Source organism: Hippoglossus hippoglossus, chromosome 16, assembly GCF_009819705.1.
Source record: "Hippoglossus hippoglossus isolate fHipHip1 chromosome 16, fHipHip1.pri, whole genome shotgun sequence".
Taxonomy (NCBI): Eukaryota; Metazoa; Chordata; class Actinopteri; order Pleuronectiformes; family Pleuronectidae; genus Hippoglossus; species Hippoglossus hippoglossus.
The window spans coordinates 14,561,578-14,583,495 of NC_047166.1; the positions used below are offsets into that span (position 1 = coordinate 14,561,578).

The 21,918-nt window shown below is 39.8% G+C and overlaps 3 protein-coding genes across 4 annotated transcripts; 1 reads left to right on the forward strand and 2 right to left on the reverse strand.

Annotated features, from left to right (window-relative positions):
- Positions 1 to 1,144: 1,144 nt before the first annotated feature.
- Positions 1,145 to 9,110, reverse strand: LOC117777263 (stathmin-like). 2 transcript variants are annotated; one of them, XM_034611927.1, is made up of 5 exons: positions 8,954 to 9,110; positions 7,551 to 7,594; positions 6,550 to 6,722; positions 6,227 to 6,418; positions 1,145 to 1,267 (listed from the first exon to the last, which is right to left on the reverse strand). In XM_034611927.1, exons 2-5 carry the CDS (start codon positions 7,564 to 7,566, stop codon positions 1,208 to 1,210), a joined length of 441 nt encoding a protein of 146 aa, XP_034467818.1. In that variant the 5' UTR covers positions 7,567 to 7,594; positions 8,954 to 9,110; the 3' UTR covers positions 1,145 to 1,207. The 2 variants fall into 2 exon arrangements, with proteins under 2 accessions (XP_034467818.1, XP_034467817.1); XM_034611926.1 differs by lacking the exon at positions 1,145 to 1,267 and adding an exon at positions 5,616 to 6,135 and having other exon boundaries at positions 8,954 to 9,105.
- On the reverse strand, positions 1,321 to 2,577 carry LOC117776226 (stathmin-like; the record flags this gene model as incomplete). The annotated part of the gene is made up of 3 exons (XM_034609936.1): positions 2,558 to 2,577; positions 1,692 to 1,864; positions 1,321 to 1,560 (listed from the first exon to the last, which is right to left on the reverse strand). Coding segments are annotated over exons 1-3 (429 nt in total), but the record flags the coding sequence as incomplete, so codon positions are not given.
- Positions 9,111 to 12,003: 2,893 nt separating the features above from the next.
- On the forward strand, positions 12,004 to 19,251 carry serinc2l (serine incorporator 2, like). The gene is made up of 10 exons (XM_034611640.1): positions 12,004 to 12,138; positions 13,531 to 13,692; positions 13,940 to 14,127; positions 14,212 to 14,291; positions 14,441 to 14,578; positions 14,758 to 14,927; positions 15,930 to 16,020; positions 16,499 to 16,649; positions 16,771 to 16,980; positions 17,518 to 19,251. The coding sequence occupies exons 1-10, from the start codon at positions 12,100 to 12,102 to the stop codon at positions 17,654 to 17,656; spliced, it is 1,368 nt and encodes a 455-aa protein (XP_034467531.1). The 5' UTR covers positions 12,004 to 12,099; the 3' UTR covers positions 17,657 to 19,251.
- The last annotated feature ends 2,667 nt before the right edge of the window (positions 19,252 to 21,918 follow it).

Below are 21,918 nucleotides of genomic sequence, written 5' to 3' on the forward strand. Positions count from 1 at the left end.
AGGAGTGGTATTGTGGACTCTAACATATTTTTAAAGCTTTATTCCTGCTCACCACCATGAACATCTCCCCAGCACATGTCATAGTGTGTCTATGAGACTGCTTCCTGAAAACGAAGGGGGTTACAGTGGTGTTAACAAAGGTTACATTGACACATTTTGCACATGCAGTCTCTTAAATCACACCTAAACCAAGACATCTCACTAGAATATAACATCTGTCACCATCCCTGCTGATCATAACTAGGACAATGGCCATACATATTTGAAATTACACTATAACAAGGTTTAGATCAAACCCAGTACAAAATAATGTAAGAAAACTATCTGAGGCATGATATCAAGTGCGTTCTTAAACTCGTTATGTTCTTCATTTGGCTTTTAAATTGCTCTTATAAAAATGACTGTGATAACTTTATCGAATCTTACTCGGTTATCAAACCAAGCAATCTTCTAGTGTGTGGACTAGTGTGGAAATCAGTTTTATGGCCTGTGTCTTCCCCCATGTTGAGCACTCAGTAACAAAGTCACCCTTGTGTTTCTGTGAGATCTGCATTGTCCCCTTATTCAAACCGTCCTATTCAATGAATATTCCCAGTATATTCATACAGAGAACATAAAGTGCATGCTCCACAGAGATTAATAAAGCCAGCAGAAGTAATGATGATCATGAGAAAGCATCCAAAAGTCTAGCGCAGGCTGGGAAAAGTGTCCTGGAGTCGGGCTGGTCTTTGTCCCCTGTGTCGTCAGAACTCTGCACTACGGGACGAGAGTCTTGTGGGCTGATGAGCGCAGCACTTTCCTCCAAACACATGACAAAGATGGGATTGTGCAGCTCTGTGGGTGGGTGTGAGTGCAGAGCAATACAGACTCACACACAAGCAGCTGTGTACATTTCTACAGGCCACAAATCATCACATGTTATTTCACTGTAACCACGAAGTATTCAATTACTGTGAAACCTGAGAAACAATCAATATTATGACATGTAAAGACAAGTTGAGATAAGTCATGATATTAATACAATCTTGAAAATTGTTTCTTTAGTTTAACGCTGTCAGATTCGTTCTTTTATTTGTTATTGATACTAACTGAGGGAAAAGGTTTATCCATGAGTGTAAGAAAGATAAGAAAGAATAGTTGTGAAAGCATCAGATAAAAAAAATATAGCAAAATCTTTGGAGATGTAAAAACTGTTTTCTAGGTTATATCAAATTAATAGTCCTTTCTGCGCCTCCTTGTTCTTCCTCACTTCTTCCAGCTTCTTGTTCTGTTTGTGTTTAAAAGACAAAATTATAATTTTGTTGTTTTTTTCCCCACATTTAACATGAAGCTGGAATATGTTGGTACAACAGTAGGAGCTTTAGTTACCTTCTCCTTGAACTTCTCGTTGAGAGCTGCCAACCGTGCCTTGCGGTTCTCCTGATATGCTTCCATCTGCTGATTCAGTTTCTGTCTCACCATCTTGCTAAAGTTGCAGTTTCCCTCGATGGCCTTCTGAATGACTTCCTTCCCGTGCTCTCGTTTCTCAGCCAAGTGTTTCAGTACTTCAGCCTCGTAGCTCTGACGAGTGACAAAAGAGAACCTCTGTAGTGAGTTGACAGAACCTGAACACCAATCCAGGTTACACTTCAAACCACTTTTGGTGGTTTTTTTCAAGTTTGATTATCAGTTCATGTTATTTGTGCAAATACCTTGCGTCTCTCTTCAGCAGCCTCCAGTTTCTTCTTAATGTCATCGATTGACATGTCCTTCCTTTTAAGAGGGGACAGTGGAAATTCCACCTTGGCGTCGGGAGTTGAGGGGCTCAGGATGACCTCAAACGCCTGACCTGAATTACACTTCTTCAGCTCTTTCACGTGGATGTCTGTAAAACAGGAGATTTAAGTACATACTTGTATAAATGACCAACAATATCAGTTTATATTTACTTTTTTTTTTACAATAAACTGACAATCAACTGTTTATTCAGTTAATGTGCAGTAGACAGAGACAGCTGATGAACCATATCTGCACTTGACTGTCACCCTAACATAGAGCCTCTGGCTTGTATGTCTGTCCGTCTGGAAATTAAAGGGGGTTGAGTTGGCCTCAAATTCCGGTGGTTGTGGATTTAGGGGTGGATTTTTTCCCACTTTCTTTAACATTGGAACATGGAGCATCATGAATCCTGTTTTTAGGAATCCTGCATATTTAGAGTTCTGAGATTTATGAGTGAGCAGCACTAAGTTTTCTAGAAAGAATGATGATTCTGTGTTGATGATTTTATGACCATTATGAATGAGTTATATTATAGTAATAGTATATAATACTGTGTTGAGTTTACATCTATTGACCAGATACATATAGTCAAGAGTAAAATATGTCAAACTGATTTCATAATCACTGTTTAGAAATATGTTTTATGAAATTTATTTATTTATTTAGGTTATCAGTTTACTTTTATATTTCGGAGCCTCCTCAGGCATGCACTGTACTGAGTGCCGTTGTAGTTTTAAAGGTCTTGAATTTAACTGTCAGGGTTTGGTTATACTCGTGCAGTAACTGTTTCATAACTTACCTCCACAGTTTTCCATTTCAGCAGAAGCTGCCAAAAATTCGTTGGTCAAATGAGAGGATGTGGTAGGTTTCGTGGCAGCGGTAGCTCGTATAGGCACTTCCGGTGTCAACAGAAACTGCCTCTGATATGTAAAGGCACTGCCTTTGTTGCAACACAGTTTGAAGGCAACTGCCTTTGTTGCCACACTGTTTGGCATCTGCCTCTGTTGCCACAAGTGTTTGGGGGCAGTTGTCACTTCGCCACACTGTTTGAGAGCAACTAGAGCAGTTTTGTCATTTATTCAATGAGATATATATTGGTTTATGAAAGTATCATAGAGAACACCATATTAACAGCTCATGTTATGAGCTTGCTGTCTCTCAGGTTTGAAGCACGTCCCTGCTGTCCCTCAGCAGGAGGAGCAGTGCACCATAATAACAGCTCATGTTATGACTGGTTATTGGTCAAGCATGCAGCATGACTTCAAAGGAATAACAGCTTTTCCCAACTTCCCCTCCTGTTTGAGCATTACAGAACCAAACCAGGTATTATGTTGAGGTCACAAACACATGTTAATCCAATTTAACTCAATATGTTGGACTATCTATTAGGATAAGGGATCACACACGGGTGGATGCCATAGTTCACCTTCTCTGCAGAAATAAGAATTGCACAGCTGTGGGTGGCTGCTCCATAATTGTACATTATACAATCACAACATTATATGACCGTGTGCGGTTACAGTTGTAACGTGACATGACATGTACAGGTACAACAGTTTTTTTTCCACCTCTCAGCTACAGAGAGAGGGTTTAAGATGAGATGAAGTGGGTGGGGGGTGGATCACACATTCATGAAGGGGGTAATACAAATGCTGCTGCACAACACATCATTAAAAACACACACAACTGAAAACAGAGGAAGAATCAATGAGGAAAGTGAATAATCAATGTTTATAAAATGTATGCAAACTGAGGGAAAGCGTTGAACTTTGACGTCTGCAAATATTTTACATTGTACTTCATTTGGACAGTTCAATCATCAGTATTTTTCAAATGATGAATGATGTATAAAAATCTAATACCTCTGCAGTTAAGTAACTTTAAATCATCAAACCTTTATGAAAAATGAAATGTTTATTATCAAATTTTACATTTTGTAATATATAAACCGAAAATGTCATATCAGCACACACACATATATATATATATATATATACAATAACCATAAAAAAGTAAAAATTCTGATAATCAATCAGAAATAAAATAAAAACTATATGCTGAATGAGTGGACTCACAAGAAAAAAAAACTTCATATGCTATATAATCAAACAGGTCGAGCGGCTTTGGAAAATTCAATGAGCGCATCCACACAACCCCTCTGCACTTGGCTGCGTGACATTTGGCTCCGTGTGACATTTCCAACAGGGGCGACAGGATAGGCATGGACTGCAAGCCTGTGCAAGATGTAAGCGAGTGTAAACAAACTCAGAAGTGCTGACAGGATAATACTCACACAAATCCACTGCAACACAACCGTGAGAACATGTTTGTGATCCACAGCCTCTGTAGCAACAACTGGGAGAGTTCGACACATGCGACAGGTTTGTGTAAAAGAGCTGAAGAGGACTTGGGTTTGTGCTGCCATGTTCAAACTCTCCAGACTCATGTTCACTGCAAGAGTTGGTGACGACAACAGAGTTGCTGTGACAGGTTGTAGCACTGAGTGCTGGGATCATGAGCTGCCTGTGCATGATGATATCACCGCATGCAGGTGTAGTGTTACAGCTTTGTCTCCTCATACTCTTCTTGTGCTGAATAGAGCTGATTTGAGTCCAAATACATGCTGATCAGGTGAATCTGAAACTACGTCATGTCCACAGGTGTACATGTGAGTGCACATGGTGTTTCCCTGCATTTCCATTCATCTAAGTTGGTTTATAAGACACAAAAACCATTCCCAGCTATGTTCCTTTTCACACATGACAGGGTAGCACCCCTTTAGGTAAACTAATACCTACTTGTGTACTTCTTTAATATTGTTCTACAATAGCTAAGTTATTACCAGTACACATACACAACCTTTGTAATATCCTCTATCCTCGCTTCCCCTTATTTAATCCTTTTATTGCTTCAAAACTACCTCTCCCTATAAGGTTTCATGGGAGGGGGGGTGAAATAATGGTGAAAATGCTTTGCCACTAGGTGTGACCATTTAATTATACGAATAAAAAACAGGAATTCACTCACAAAAGTGAAAATTAAACAGTAGTTTCATTATGAGAAGTTCCAGCCGTGATTATTCTTTTCATCATAAGTTGGTCTAATTTGAGAGATTTTATAGATCTGGACAGATTGAGAATCAGTATTTATATATAATATATAATAATATTTATAAGAAATATAAGAAAATGAAATTTATCTCAGGACCCCTTGGGCTTTTACAATCACCAAAGCAGATCACCTCACTGCCACTAGGTGTCAGCAGTGTTTAACACAAATCACACATTTTTGTGATTTCAGACTTTATTTTATTTCTCTCTTAAACAAAAGCATTAAAACATATTCTTTTTTTATCTTACTGCCAAAGTTAGATTGTTTTTGACTCAGGTAACTATTAAAACCCACTAAGACTACTGTAATTGCCTTTTTGTACTGGATTATCTATTTAGTCTAAGAGAAATACAGCTTGCTCAAATTGAACCCACTGCTTTAGACATGCTGTGACTATTGGATCTGGTTTTGAAAGGTATTTTACTTGTGAATAAAACTTAACAGGGCCTTGTCCCAGAGATTTTCTTTCATTTTATTGCCCCACAACATTTCTACAGTCCTCTACTACTTTCTTTTAAATGCTCTTGTGTAAAAGAACCAGTGAAACCACTTTTAGTTTGTCACTGACTGGTGTTTATTAGTTTTATTCCATTAATCTAATATTGTGAATGTTTACGCAACATTTGACTTTTGTAGTGTTAATCTCGTCTGTTCTTGTGTTCAATTCAAATTGGACTAGAGAATGTGCAGGTGAGGACTTTGTGTTTGATCTTCAATTACAACAATTGTGTTTTCAACAATTGCTGCAAAAACAGCTTTTCATTTAAAATTCAACAAGGATAAACACATTCAACTCGGAAGGACAGAAACTGAATTTTAGGGAACAAACTTTAATGCCTAAACCTTGGTAACATACAGTATATTCAAACTAAAAAACTTTATCAACAGCTCAGAACAGTTGATACATTGATGCATTTTAACAGTATGACGCATCAGGATCAATCAATGGCAATGAAATGCCTGCTCATGAAAAAACAAAGTTCTTCTACAAGATAATATGAAATCAGCTGCCAAAGAGAAGTCTACAGGTAAAGAAAAAACCCAGCTATATCCACACAAAACCTAAGCTATGACCAACTAACAGTGTAACAGCATCAGTATCAACAGTGTAATCAAACCCAAGAAAGAATAGTTGTGAAAGTATCAGATAAAAAAATATAGCAAAATCTTTGGAGAAGTCAAAACTGTTTTCTAGCTTATGTCAAATTAAATTTCAACTTCTTTCTTCGCCTCCTTGTTCTTCCTCACTTCTTCCAGCTTCTTCTCCTGTTTGTGTTTAAAAGACAAAATGATCATTATTGTTTTTTTCCCCAACATTTAACATATATGTTGGTACAACATGAGGAGCTTCAGTTACCTTCTCCTTGAACTTCTCGTTGAGAGCTGCCATCCGTGCGCTGCGGTTCTCCTCATATGTTTCCATCTGCTGATTCAGTTTCTCTTCCACCATCTTGCTAAAGTTGCAGTTTCCCTCGATGGCCTTCTGAATGACTTCCTTCCCATGCTCTCGTTTCTCAGCCAAGTGTTTAAGCACATCAGCTTCGTAGCTCTGACGAGTGACAAAAGAGAACCTCTGTAGTGAGTTAACAGAACCTGAACACTAATCCAGGTTACACTTCAAACCACATTTGGTGTTTTTTTTAAAGTTTGATTATCAGTTCATGTTATTTGTGCAAATACCTTGCGTCTCTCTTCAGCAGCCTCCAGTTTCTTCTTAATGTCATCGATTGACATTTCCTTCCTTTTAAGAGGGGACAGTGGAAATTCCACCTTGGCGTCGGGAGTTGAGGGGCTCAGGATGACCTCAAACGCCTGACCTGAATTACGCTTGTTCAGCTCTTTCACGTGGATGTCTGTAAAACAGGAGATTTAAGTACATACTTGTATAAATGACCAACAATATCAGTTTATATTAACTTTTTTTTTTTTACAATAAACTGACAATCATATCTGCACTTGACTGTCACCCTAACATAGAGCCTCTGGCTTGTATGTCTGTCCGTCTGGAAGATTAAAGGGGGTTGAGTTGGCCTCCCACTAACTTTTCAGGGGTCACTGCTTTGTCAGAGAGGTCAAAGACAGGACAATAATCCTGCTGTGAGGCACCACTGCTGTATTGTTAATTAAGTGTTTGAGTCTGCAGAGACACAGCTGCTATTCTCTGCCCTACTTTTTCAAGCTCTGTTAAGCAATTATAGATTAAAGTAAGCAATTACTGTGGAGGCTTATGCTGGCATGAAAGTCAGATTAAGTTTATTACCTCCGTCTAGCGGGTTATGTTTATACCTCAGACTGTTTGTTTGTTGGTTTATTTGTCAGCAGAATTATACAATAACCCCATCTCCATCAAACTTGGTGGAGGAATGAGGCCGAGGTCTGGGAGGAACCAAATCAAATTCCGGTGTGGATGTGGATTTAGGGGTGGATTTTTTCCCACTTTCTTTAACATTGGAACATGGAGCATCATGAATGATGATTTGTTTGTTTCAATAAATAACTTACTAGGTTTAATAGTATATAATACTGTGTTAAGTTTACATCTATTGACCAGATACAAATAGTCAAGAGTAAAAAATGTCACACTGATTTCATAATCACTGAGTGCCATTCTAATTTTAAAAGATTTGAATTTAACTTTTAGGGTGAAGCTAAACAGGTGTAGTAACAGTTTCATAACTTACCTCCACAGATTTCCATTTCAGCAGAAGTGTTGTCTTTAATACCACTATAGAAAAAAGAGAAAGAAAATTAGTAACAAGCAATGCATGTCTCACCCGTGGGAAAGTGTCAAATGAGAGGATGTGGTAGGTTTTAGAGTAAGGGCAAGCTCAACAGAAACAGCCACTGATATGTAAACGCAGCTGCCTTCGATGCCACACTGTTTAGAAGCAGCTGCCTTTGCAGTCACAACTGCCCCCAAACACTTGTGGCAACTACGAGCTGCCGCTGCCACGATTTGAGCTTGCTGTCTCTCAGGTTTGAAGCACGTCCCTGCTGTCCCTCAGCAGGAGGAGCAGTGCACCGTAGTAACCGCTCATGTTATGACTGGTTATTGGTCAAGCATGCAGCATGACTTTAAAGGAATAACAGCTTTTCCCAACTTTCCCTCCTGTTTGAGCATTACAGAACCAAACCAGGTATTATGTTGAGGTCACAAACACAAGTTAACCCAATTTATCTTAATATGTTGGACTAATCTATTAGGATGAGGGATCACACACGGGTGAATGCCATAGTTCATCATCTCTGCAGAAATAAGAATTGCACAGCCGTACAATTTGTTCAGTTACAGTTGTAATGGGACATGACATGTACAGGTACAACAAGTTTTTCCACCTCTAAGCTACATAGGGAGGATCTAAGATGAGATGAAGTGGTGGTGGTGGTGGGGGAGGGGGGCACATGCATGGAGGGGGCAATAAAAATACTGCTGCACAACACATCATTAAAAACATACACAACTGAAAACAGAGGAAGACTCACTGAGGAAAGTGAATAATCAGTGTTTATAAACAAGATGAACAATTATATGAAAGTAAGTGTGTGTGTGGCAGGGGGGAGGGGGTGCACACACATATTTGCAAGGTATGAAGCAAACATGGGGGGGGGGAATAGAAATGCTGCACAACACAACTCATTAAAAACACCCACAACTGAAAAATAAGGTAGAATTGACAAGGAAAATATATAATTCGTGTTTTTTAATAAAATGAAACCAACCTAAACGCACCACTAGAGTTATATAGTAGAATTAATCATTATTACATACTACAAAGTGGAAAGCAACACTTCAGTCAGCTTCACTTAGTGTAAATTGACTTCTTGACTTACAGATTTTAAGATGTTAAAAAAAAATGCCTCCATGCAAAGCGCTTTCCAAAAGTTTTGTGCATTTTTATGTTTTGCAGATAGCTTCTGCCTGAAGAGCGGCCACAACAACAAAGTCCCATAAACTATCATTAACTCCCACAGTTGACTTCAGGGAGGCAGAGGAAGGCTAATAATGGCGAAGAAAGAGCCTGAGACTCCAGCAGCTCTCTGTCTGAAGCCTGTTTAAACATTTACACAAAAGCTTTGTCCTCACCGTCAAGTGCTTCAGCGTGAAGATCTCCCTTCAGTTCTCCTCCTCTTCTGGTTCAGACCTTCAGACCCACAGACCGCCAACATCTGCACTTTCGCGCAAAAACTACTGACGTCACACAGGATGTTTGCATTCATTGGTTCCGAATCCACCAATCACAGCCAGGGTAGAGGCTGTGCGCGCCAGAAGCAGCGGATCAAATGAACAAAAACACACATGAGGCACGAGCTCGTGGTGGTGAGAGGGAAAACAAGTGTGTTTAACGACGGTTATGTAACTGGACCACTGCCAACTACTCACTAGACCGCTGCGTGGTCATAGATATGTTATACAGGGCACTTTACTGTGAGACTGTGTGCAATAACAAAACAATAATAACACTAATGATTATAGTATAAACCTTATCCACACCACTATACTGCACTTTTCAAAACACAGTTACAAAGTAGATAGATAGATAGATAGATAGATAGATAGATAGATAGATAGATAGATAGATAGATAGATAGATATTAATACAACTATAATACTAACATTTATGTTAAGGTTTATAAACCTTATCCATACATTATGGATAAACCTTATCCATAATCATTGTAAAAAAATAATACACAAATGCTGACAAAAACATAACCTCCAGTACACAAAAAACAACCAGTGCAATAGTAAAAATACTCTATTCAATGCAAGTGAAGGTTTTGCATTTAAAGTGTGAGGGACGCAAATCGAAAGAACCAACCATAGAACAGGACTTTTTGCTGGGTTCAGTCAGGCTCAGCAGTTGAGGCCTCCATTACTCACTAGCTTACAGCAAACATGTCTCACGTTGGGTTGTGAAGAATGATCACAATGGCTGTGGAGGGTTTTACAGTTAAGGTAAAATTGGGTTGAGGTTAGAGTTAGTATATTCATTGACAGATATTACTCTCAGTTATGCAAAGATAACCTCTTAATTTATCCTAAGCTATAGATAGATAGTTGGAAATGGCACAGATGGTTCGACATTACAAAGGATCTTTCTTGAATCTAACTTCCCTCCCGTGGATCCAGCGACCAGATGCTTCTGTTGAAGCAAAACACCCTCTAGTAATGAGAATAACTCATAACAGCTCTCCTAGATTAGACTGCTGCTGCTGCTGCTGCTGCTGCTGCTGCTGCTTCTGCTGGTGGTGTGGTGGAAGATTGTCCTTCATGTTGAGACATGCAACATTAAATCAAAGAGGGACTGTGTCCCAAAATGTCCCCTGGAATTGCAGTCCCTCCATTTCATGATGTTGATATTACTTGTTGGCTACTTTAAAATGATCAGGTTGTGTGACCAGTATTTCTTCTGTGTCAAGAGTATGTCATATTAAAAACATCTACATTTTTGTGTGACACCGATGAATTACACAGAGCCTAAACTTTTCTTCTTTTGCTGTAAAATTGTTCAAATGTGAACGTATAGTGTATAAAAGCTCATTGAATTGAGCAGTCATTCTAGTATAAATGCTGGTTCAATGCTGCGACCTAGTGGAGAACTGAGGAATCAGCATGACAACATTTTTTAATGCACATACAACCACTTGATTGACGATTTTTAATCCACATAATTATTGCAATTAAAGGTGAAATGTGATACATTGACAAAATCATAAAAATGTTGTCACTTGATGAACAATATGTTGCAGAGATCACTTTGTGTTTTATGGTTATATATAGACTGTATTAATATTCTAAGAGAAGGGACAAGAACTAGATGTCCTGAAGTGCTTGCCATCACCAAAATATTGTTTTTAAACTGAAAGTGTTTGACATTGCATGGCTCAGTGTGAGATCATGTGTGACCCAATTAACGGGTATAAATCACTGATTCTTCACTTTACTAATTTTCGCATCATGTGCGTTATGTTTTGTGAGTTGATCTGCAAGTGTTGGATTACATCTCAGAGAGAGATACCTTGTTGGTGGCTTTTTCCTAATATATAAACACAATAAAACTTTGACTTATACTACAGTCCTACTTCCGGTTAAATTAAATGAGTATTTGGCATTGAAATATTCAGGTTAGGTTTAAAAGGGGACTATTAATAGCCCAATCTCTGTTGGCTCCCTGCCGTGTTGGTGCACTCCAACAGCAGGGGCTTTGAAGAGGCTTGTTTCAGCACCTGACTGACTCTCTCTCTCTTCATATCCCTGTAGTTTTAAACAACGGACAATGAAATCCTGAGATGCTGAATGAGCAGATGGTCCCCTTATTTATCCATTGTGTGCCAAGAACACACCGAGACGAACAGTGCAAGACAAGTTTAATCCATTTCCCACACAAGGATGTGCTATCATTGTTAAAATGCAGCATGCTTTTATGTTCAATTCGATTTCATTTGCATAGCGCCAAATCATTACATACTGTACATTATCCCAAGTCACTTTAAATATAAGGGTGAAACCTTCGGAAGTTATAGAGAAACCCCACAGTTCCCCCATCAACGATCAGCACTTTGCCGACTGTGGAGAGAGAAAAGACTCCCTCATTAACTGGAAGACCAAGACACATCTGCCTCGACCGGTTGGGGTGAGAGGAGAAGAGGAGAGGTGAGTGGAAGAGAAGGGAGAACAGAGAGAGAGGAGGAGAGACCAGGAACAGTTGTGAGACTGGTTGTTATAATGAAATAATGAGTGATATTTAGAGATGTAATGATGTCATTAATGATAGCAGCACCGGTTGTTGTAATAATAATGATAATAATAATAATATGATTATATAACTTTTTCCTTTTCGTCCCACTCACATTAACGTGTCTTGATTGCACACTACTTGCAAATTGAAAAATGTAGCTTTGTGATTAAATGTGAAAACCTACGGTGGCCGACAGAGCTCAACGCACATGCCCCGGGAAACATTTCGTTTTGGCAATTTGCAGATGGTTTCTGTTTGTGCATGTGTTGTGACTATTTGCAGCAGAAGTTGTTTTCATAATTTGCGCGTGTTTTTTTCCCCTTGTTTTCTAAATTGGCAGTGCGTTGAGCTTTATTTTGAAAACCCATCCAGCTGCCTCCTGTTTTTTTTGTGTGTTTCCGGTGTAGACAAATGGTTTCCTCATAGTGTTTATACAGGACAGCGAGAGGCGTCGGTACATTAACACCAATTTCAACGTTTAAATTTCAAAATGGGGGCTTGTCTGGCCTTGTGCTCGTTAGCCAGCTGTGTAAGTACCTTTTATTAATACAAGTGTTACACGTCACCGGAAGGCTGTAGTTTCTTATTGTTGTTCACGTTAGCTGTTAGCTGTAGATGGGACGGCTAACCTTAGCGATAGTTGGGTTTTGCGACAACTAGGTGACAGCTAATAAATAAAGTCAATAAAGGTGGTTTAGCTAGCAGGTGACTCACCGAGCTAAATAAAGAGGAAGTGTCAAAATAGACCAACGTCATAAATGTAGGTTTGTTTAGTCTGTGTAGTTACACCAACGCTGCTGAGCTATTAACACAACGCAAAACATAAACAACATAAACAACAGTAGCGTTATCGTAGCATTAAACTGGTTAGCTAGATCGATGTCAATAATGAAATACAGTGTGTTTGTGTGTGTGTGGCATTGGTAGTTAACTGTGACACCCATATTAGTCAGAGGGTAGTTGTTCTCCACATTTACATACTGGGATACCAATATAACATATAACAATAGGTCTCTGTTAGTTTAGATTGTGAATCCATTTGAATCCAGTAATGGAAATGCACTTCAATAATTAATCATCTTTCCAACCCAATATGCGTAATGGAGCCGTGAACATATGTGTGATTGTCAAAACAACTAGGGCAGGGCAATAATACATTATGAATAATTATCACAGTATTATTTTCATCAACAGCGATACAGTAGTAGTCCAGTAGTCCAGATCATACTTTGTTATTGCTTGTGCAGTGAGGAGGTATGGACACATAAATGATCGACTGTATGTGGTCATTCGACGTTTTGATGTTTATCAAGTGTTTTTCATTCTCTGTCCTTAAAGAAGAGTTAAAAACCACAACCTTTACTCAAGCCAAGTTAAAGTTTATTTATATAGCACGTATAAAACTACTACCATAAACCAAAGTGCTTAACAGGCTGAAAACGAGAGTAAAATAATGTTAAAATATATATAAAAAACTGAAAATAGACAGAAAATACAAAAGCAATAAAACCTTAGATGTCATAAATAGTCGAAAATTCATATATTGAACTATAATAGATGAAATCAAGATTTTAAACTCTAATCAAATTGAAAGCCAGTGAGAAGATGTGGGTCTGAAGCATTGACTTAAAAGTTTCAAGGGTCAGAGGGGTTTTAATATGAATAGTTGGGCTCTACATTCTCTGCACTCAGGAGCAAAGAGTCTTAAAACTTAAAAGAAATATCAATGTGACATTTATGGTGATAATTATCGATATTGACTGACATGGAATTTTTTATCTTGATATCATTTTTGCCATATTGACTTATCCTAAAAGCAAGTGCCTAGATCCATTTAAACATTGCCTCATTTTTAAGTCTGTCTTGCTCAAAGCTGTTTCTTTGTTTTTCTCTTCCGCTCCCACTCTGCCCTTTCTCACAGGCCTCCTGTCTGTGTGGCTCAGCACCGTGTCTTCTGTGTGGCTGCTGTCCCTCCTCCAATAACTCCACCATCACACGGCTGGTTTTCTCCTTGTTTTTGCTGATGGGGACCATGGTGTCTGTCATCATGATTCTTCCTGGAATGGAAACAGAGCTCCGCAAAGTGAGATCAGTGTAGATCAGTATGCACATATAATTCACCAAGTTTTGATAGGAATCTGGAAGTAGTAGCAGTGACATTTCTACGTTATTTTATTATGCAGCTATGATAGATTCTGCTACTGCTGTCACTTTACAGTTTGATATTTGCCTAGAAAACCTGCTCTTGTATAACCTTTGAGTATTTTTACATGTTCTTGATTAAGCTAAGTTACAAGTTCATTTCATCTGACATGTTTGTCTTTTCATAGATCCCAGGATTTTGTCAAGGAGGCGCATCTATAACTGGTATCGATAACTTGGCTAACTGTGATGTCCTTGTGGGCTACAAGTCTGTGTACCGGATGTGCTTCGCTATGACCTGCTTCTTCTTTATGTTCTGCCTCATCATGATTCGTGTCCGTAGCAGCAAAGACCCACGTGCAGCTATTCAAAATGGGTAAGTGCTTGATGGAACACATTATTCAGGCATGGAGGCAGGTCTGCTTTACTGATGGTGCATTTGGAACTATTTCTTTTCCAGGTTCTGGTTCTTTAAGTTTCTGATCCTGGTCGGGATAACAGTGGGAGCTTTTTTCATCCCCGATGGAACATTTCCTACTGGTACTAACATGCTCTGATGATTTACAATTAATGATAAAATGTTTCCTCAATTTCTTGCGCAACACAAAGCTTTGATTTATTAGTGATTGGATAGTGTTTATGGTATGGTAAGTACTATGACCTTTGTTTGTTTCATTTTCACTTTTCAGTGTGGTTTTACTTTGGATTGGTGGGGTCCTTCATCTTCATCATCATCCAACTTGTTCTCCTAATCGACTTTGCCCATTCCTGGAACAAGGTGTGGGTAGGAAATGGTGAAAATAGTGACAACAAATGCTGGTTTGCAGGTAAAGCATTTACTTGAAAAGATGCATTATCTTGTCATTATTTGTCAAATACCTAATTGTCATAGATGATTAGAAGGTAGATCTTCTCTGCCTTCTCTGCCTTCCATGTCAATATGTCATTTTTGTTATTACTTTGGTTTGAACATATTCCTGTTAATGAATAATTGTGTAATTTACAGGCCTGTTGACTTTCACCTTCCTCTTCTACACCTTGGCTGTTGCTGCTGTGGTACTTTTCTACGTGTACTACACACAGCCCGATGACTGCACCGAGCACAAGGTCTTTATCAGCCTCAACCTCATCTTCTGCATCATCATCTCCGTTGTCTCCATCCTTCCCAAGATACAGGTACTGTATCATGAACACAATAATTCAAATACATTTGAAAACTTAATTTTTTCCCTGTTTGTTGTTCCAATCCAATAGTAGGCTCCTTTTTTTTTTTTATATTCCCCGATAATGCCACTTGAATAGTCACCAGAGATTATATATCCAACAACAATGAAGGGAAAACTTCAAGGGTCACCTTTCTTTATCTACAACTCACTCCTGTGGTTGTAATTTATCACAATAATTCAAATTAATAGATAATGTCATCAATTTGTATTTATGTGGTAAGAAAGCTTTGGTGTAAATTACATAGCTCTCATATAGTATGTTTGCATTTAGCTGTACTGTGTTAAAAGGATAGTTCACCGAAAAATGAAAATGCACTCATTATCTACACATCACTATGCCGATGGAGGGGTGGGTGAAGTGTTTGAGTCCACAAAACACTTTAGGAGTCTCAGGGGTAAACAGCGTTGCAGCCAAATCCGATACAATTGAAGTAACTGGTGACTCCTTCTGAAGACGTGCTAAAATAATAACATAACATGCCTCCATACTGCTCAGGTGGTGTCATCCAAGTGTCTTTAAGCTCTGACATTCAAAATCAACTCGAACCGGCCTTGTTTACACCATGTTTTGAGCCCCAAGATCTCTAACATTCACCCAACCCCTCCACTGGCATAGTAGTGAGTAGATAATGAGTGAATTTTCATTTATCAGTGAACTATCCCTTTAACACAGTAACAGCCACAGGAATTACATGTTATGCCACGAATTGACCACAAGGGGGCAGTGCATGCACATGATATAGTAATATGGCAGGCTTTGACAAACAGCAGGTCACGTGACGTGTACGATACTGAGTAATGCTCTAATGATGCGCTACTCTCAGCAAGGTGAGAGATACAGGCTATATCAAAACTTAACATTTCACTAAATAAACAGGCACTAATATAATATATAATATTACTGCATGAAACGTGTTGAAAAGTGTGTAATACTTTGACCTGTTTGTTGCAGGAAGCTCAGCCACACTCTGGTTTGCTCCAGGCTTCTCTCATCTCCCTCTACACAATGTATGTCACCTGGTCGGCAATGACCAACAACCCAAGTGAGTCTCCTGTCTCGTTTTATTCCTCTGTAGCTTCTGGTATGTGTTCAGTCGAGATGCACTGATTTCTTCACATAAATGTACTTGCTTTTTACCTGCCTCAGCATTTTCATACAGGTGAGTTTTCTATGGCATGCCATAGGAAGAAAAAATAGCTTTTTCTGCTATTAGTTAGCACACCTCCTTGTCTCATGTTGTGTGAACTGCCTTTCCCAAGTGAATGGCAACAATGGGCAAGCTTTTGCCGACTGTAGGGTTAGTATTAAGTTGCCAAATAAAAAATCCCTGTATCCACCCATTTATCCTGATCCGCTCCGAGGGTTCTTCTGTTTAAGTTTGATAGAAATCAGATAGCTTTTGAGTAATCCTGCTGACAGACAAACAAACAAACCTCCTTGACACAGGCAATAATGTATTTTCTACAACTTTTTAGTGTAATAAAATGTCTAATGCTGTGTGTATGTGTATTTTGGTTTAGATCGGAAGTGTAACCCCAGCTTGTTGAGTCTCGTGTCGAGCGTTAACACCACTGAACCATCTGGTGACAGCCCTCCAGAGCAGGTGCAGTGGTGGGACGCTCAGGGCATTGTTGGTTTAATCATCTTCCTCTTCTGCACTATCTATGCCAGGTAGGTTTAGCAGTGCCGAAAGTTTCGTAAATTATATTTTCTGCTCTTTTTATGTATTATTAAATTGTTTTATATACTTTTTTTACAACATGTTTAAACTGTCTCTCTGCCTCTCCCCTAGTATTCGTTCATCCAGCAACACCCAGGTAAACAAGCTGATGCAGACAGAGGGGGGCGGAGGGTCGGGTGGAGAAGGTGTGGTGGGAGAGGACGGCATACGCAGAGCCTTGGACAATGAGGAGGAGGGAGTCACCTACAACTACTCCTTCTTCCACTTCCACCTCTGTCTGGCTTCTCTGTACATCATGATGACTCTCACCAACTGGTACCAGTAAGTGTCTGTTGGCTGGTTTATTTGTTTGTAAGCAAGATTAGGGGCAGGGGGCAGATCCATTTTCACTTTTGAATTTTATTGTGAGATATTTTTCAACATTTATTCGTGGATCTTGATGAAAAAAAAATGCATTCTTCTGAGTGCCATTCTAGTTTGAGATGAACATAAAGAGCCCAGAGGTTAGACAATTAGGTTTGTGATTGCAGTGTATAGTCCCAATTGGCAAGTGGTACTCAAATACTGAAATTTTGGTTACTTGCTTCTAAGATACCCATATGTTTTGAAAACACAAGGTTTCAGGCGTTGTAGGCCTCAGCTATGGACACTAGAGGGCACATTACTTCACCTTAAAGTTCTCTCACTCTTTGAGCTCAGCTTGAAAATCAGCTCATTTTATAAATAGATTAAACAATCATCTACCACAGTTCTCTCATTAATGATCTTTAAATGGAATATATACGTAGATTAAGATTAATCCCTATATTATGTGGAGTTGGTTTTAAATTGCACGTCTCCCTCTGCGTCCTCCCTCAGACCTGACACCTCCACCCAGGCCATGCAGAGCACTATGCCGGCTGTGTGGGTGAAGATGTGTTCCAGCTGGCTGGGTCTTGGGCTTTACCTCTGGACCCTCATCGCCCCTCTCATCTTCCCTGAGAGGGATTTCAACTGAGCACGGTTCGTCTTTGGGCTGTTTGGTTCCTTCTTTTGTTTGTTTATTTGATTTGATTTTCTTATCCAGTACATTAAGCCATGTAAAGGATGTTATAAAGGAAAGTGGAAGGATATTATAAATGAAGGACATAACATTTCTTTTAATTTGTATTTCAAGTAATTGTTTAATTAATAGATTTTGTGTCGCCACGGTTTCTATGAGTATTGTAATCACAATGTTTTAAAGTTTAAGTGGATTTTAAGTTAGCCTGTTTTGGTGATGATTTTAACCACAATAAGCCCCCTTGATAGGCTATCCAGACTCTTCTCTTCCTGATGTGGTATGATTGTATAAGCTTCCCTTATAATTTTGCTGAATCTAAGTTACTGGACTTTCCCAAAGACTCAGCAACAAGGCACTTTCTCAATACCTCAGACGTTTCCTTTACAGATTCCCTTTTCGAGGCCTGTGAGTTCTCTGATTGGCCGAGTCTGAAGTCCTCCTGATTAGCAGGACTCCTACAGTACTGGGACAACCAGGGTAGCCCTCCACAGGAGCCCCCAAGTGAGGCTGAGTGTGAGCGTTAGATAAGACTGGTAGGACACACCCCACAGATCATAACAGGGATTCCCCTTTGCTGCTACGCTGTACTCAAAGCCATGTCACTGCACCTTGTGCCAGAGAGCCCTAATAATAAAACGGTCTAATCTCAGCTCTTCCTTGCCGACTTCAATCCAAGGTCATTTATCTGCGGTGCTTTGCCTCTCCATGTCTGACAGTGTTCAGCCCTGTGCAGCCACGGCATCAATCTGTACCTGTGCAGCTGCCTGTTTGCAGGAGAGAGACATGTATTGATCCAAAGCAGCCAGCATCATGCGATGTGCAGCGAAACGGTTGAGGAGGTGATGGCGTGAACTCCACATCACCTGTGCTCTCACGAATGCCATTATTTCCAGAGTGCTGCTGAGCATGAGTTCAGAGACAAGAGATTTGTAATGTTGCAATGTAAAAAAAAACAACAGGAAAACATTTCAGAAATAATAAGTTGCTGTTAAATGGTATTGACCTTCATAATATGCTAATGGTTGTAATGGTGGTACAGTCATTTCATGCATTGTATAGTAGTTACCTCAATTTCAATATGAATGATTAAAAGTATATTTTGTACTTGTGAAATAATTATTTGGTACGATCCTGAAAATAGTATTCCTTTGTCTATGTTATGTTGGTTTTCAACATTTCTACTCCCACACACACACACAAATGAGATTTCCTGTTTCTCTGGCTGCATGTGATTGTGCAAAGTGTTGTGATTAGTTCCTTTTTATATTAATTTTGTTAACATGTATTAACACGTATTTCACATTTTATATTATTGCCCCAGTAAGAAATGTATTTGTGTCAGTTCATGACATATTTCAAAACACTATTAAGTGCCTTTTTGTAGTCCTGCATTCAAAAAACAAATAACACTAATGCTGACGTGTTTGTTATGCCTTGCCTTATACATTGTTGTTAATCAGTATATTGTATGCTGTAAGGAGGCATGAATTATTGCTGTAATTAATGTATAATTATCTTTTTTTAAATAAAGATGAAAATCTTTCACTCAGTCATTGTCTTGATGGAAATGTTTTTATTTTTTTATCATTTTTGCATGAAAAATGTTGAATGAATGAAGAATGAGGATAAAACCTACAAAATAATTTTAAGAAAAATATATAAGTTACTTTTTTTTTTACACTTGATCACATTTTACCAAATATATGATGAAATATTAATGTTTGTTTAAGGTGCTTTGAGTTTATTGTACCAAATATCTTCTTATTGGTCATTAAAGATTGCTAGTAGACACTAAACCTCGAAGCTGAAGCAGTAAATGTACATGTCCTGGCCCTTGTGCTGCTCCTGCAACACACTTTACTAGTGCTTACAGCCTCTACTGTGTTATTTCCTTCTTGCCTGGCTGGTGCACACGACATGTTGATTTTGGCTCCTGAAGTCACTCAGTCCAGTTGGCACTGTCTGTAACCGTTCAGCACACACTGCCTCCTGTCGACTTCCACTCCACCCACAGCACCCCCCCTCTCGTTCTGCCTGTCTGTGACAATCCTGAGTCGATGGATTGTGTCACAGTGGAGTTGTGAGGCTGAAAATGAAGACTTAGAAAAACACCGTAGGTGAGATGACAGCCACTTCAGATGAACATACAGACACTAAATATTTGCCAGTAATGTTGTGTCTCGAAAAAGGCTCCATTTAAAGAGGCAAAGCACTGATGCAAATCTGAACGTAATGAAACAGTGAGGTGTGCCATTACAAGCACTCCTTATGTTTCACCAATGAAAAGTGTGAGCCCAGTCTTTGTATAAACACCTGCACTGGACCTGTTGTGCAGCAACACTCCACATCGCCTGAATGTTTTTGCAGAGATGACGTTCTGGCTTGTGTCTTTGCACCAGTGACACTCGGTCTCACTTCAAGGGGTCGGAGTCTTACAGAGGAACGAGGGGGGGGGGGGGGGGTCTTCAAATCTCTGCTGTTTTGTTATAGATACTTATAATAAGTGTCCGTCTTTACTCTTGAGAGAACTGCTCTTACTGTTGTGAACTCACCTCTCATTCCATAAAATCTCTATAATTGTTGTAAACACTAGACTGAGTTTTAAGAGACTGAGGAACTCCTCTTCCAATATCTGAAATTTAACAGCCTCTGAACGCCGAGAACAAATTAGCCAAGAGTCATAAATCCCAACTGGATATTTCTCCTGTGGTGGATTTCAGACAGCCTCCATCTTTAGCTGGTCTTGGCCATTGGCTCAGGTCTCATAAATCCCACCTTCATTTCCTCTGTTATCAACAGATGCAATTTGTAGCTGTAATAAGAGATCACAGGCTGTTATGTTCTGATTATGAACGGCTTAATGTGGCTCTACAGGTCAGACATCCGGAGATTTTTGATTGCAGAGTGACTGAAACCATAATTATCACTCGCAGTGTTTTATCCCTGATATTAATCTCCACCTCACTTTTCCCAGGTTAGCAGGGAAAATGTCAGCATTTGGCTTCGTTCCATTGTCAAGAACAAGGTCACTCTCTACATAGGTCATCACAATAATTCAGCTTTGACTTCATCGTGAAAACAAATGAACCGTGAACGGTGCTGCTGTGGAGCCAGAACTGCTCCTGATGCCGATGTGGATCATTCTTTTTTTCGGAGGAGATTGTTGGTTCGTCCTTGGCCACCTCTTTGACAGAATGACTGGAAATGCCTGTCTGAGGTGTAATTGGGTTTTAAAAGTGGGATCCAGGCCCATCAAATTATGTGCTGCATGCAGGGCGGGCTAATTGAGTTTGGGCCCTGCTGGCATACTACACGTGCACTGAAAAACTTTACCCAACATTAAGCCCCAATTAGGCGTTTCAGGATGGGGGACTTGTTGCTGGATGATGGGAGGAGAAGACGCTGATGCCCGTCAGTAACCATCATGCTTAGTTTCTCCCCAGTTCTAAATAAACTGCGGAACTTCAACTGGACTTTTCTCATTTCGCTCCACCCTGTCTCTTGCTGCAGTGCAATGCAGTCAGGCTGTCCTAAGCTGAAAAAGTCTTAAAGTGTGTGTGTGTTTGTGAGTGTGTGAGGTGGAGGGGGGTGCTGTCTTGTGCGCATGCTCTCGCCCAGCTCAGAGGAGCAGCTAATGCAGTTATATAACAGTCAGTGCAGCCCGGCGTCTGCTGTGAGCCAGGCCAGTCTGGTTACATAAGCCTGTCAGAGTCATATTGTGGCAGCACGGAGCGCTCACACCACAGCATGTCCCTGCACTCCTTCCACCATGTCTCTCACTTCCTCCCACTGTCACTCCCCGCTCTCCTATCCTCTCCTCACCTTCCTCCCCTCGCACTTTCCCTTCCCTTCCTTTTCCTCCTTGCTGCGTCGCTGTTCTCGACACAGGGAACAAAGACTTATCGTGCTGGATGCAGATGCAGGCCTTAAAGTATGAGACACACAAAAAAAGTGGGAGTAGCTGTATGCTCATATGCAAGGAGGACAAAATGGCAGTTATTACACAGAGGGTTTTACTCTATAAAATATAATGAAAAATGGAACTCAGTAGCTGGGTGTTTCAGTGTCCGGAGAGCTCTCCTCCTCCATGGGCTACCTGTGTGCCACGACAGTGATGTGAGCTTGAAAGATGAGGCGCGCTGACAGTCGGCCAGCACCTTCCAGCTCTGATGTCCACTGGCCTTTCGAGCCCCATTTGATCTCCAGGGTACTGAGGC

Bases quoted from the DNA above. Each gene is read 5' to 3' on its own strand.
- LOC117777263 (XM_034611927.1), bottom strand. The intron at 6,419-6,549 runs GTATTTGCACAA...GTCACTCGTCAG, and splicing joins CTGCTGAAGAGAGACGCAAG to AGCTACGAAGCTGATGTGCT. The intron at 1,268-6,226 runs GTAACTGAAGCT...AAACACAAACAG, and splicing joins ACGAGAAGTTCAAGGAGAAG to AACAAGAAGCTGGAAGAAGT.
- serinc2l (XM_034611640.1), top strand. From the start codon at position 12,100: ATGGGGGCTTGTCTGGCCTTGTGCTCGTTAGCCAGCTGT. The intron at 14,128-14,211 runs GTAAGTGCTTGA...TTTCTTTTCCAG, and splicing joins CGTGCAGCTATTCAAAATGG to GTTCTGGTTCTTTAAGTTTC. The intron at 14,579-14,757 runs GTAAAGCATTTA...TGTAATTTACAG, and splicing joins CAACAAATGCTGGTTTGCAG to GCCTGTTGACTTTCACCTTC.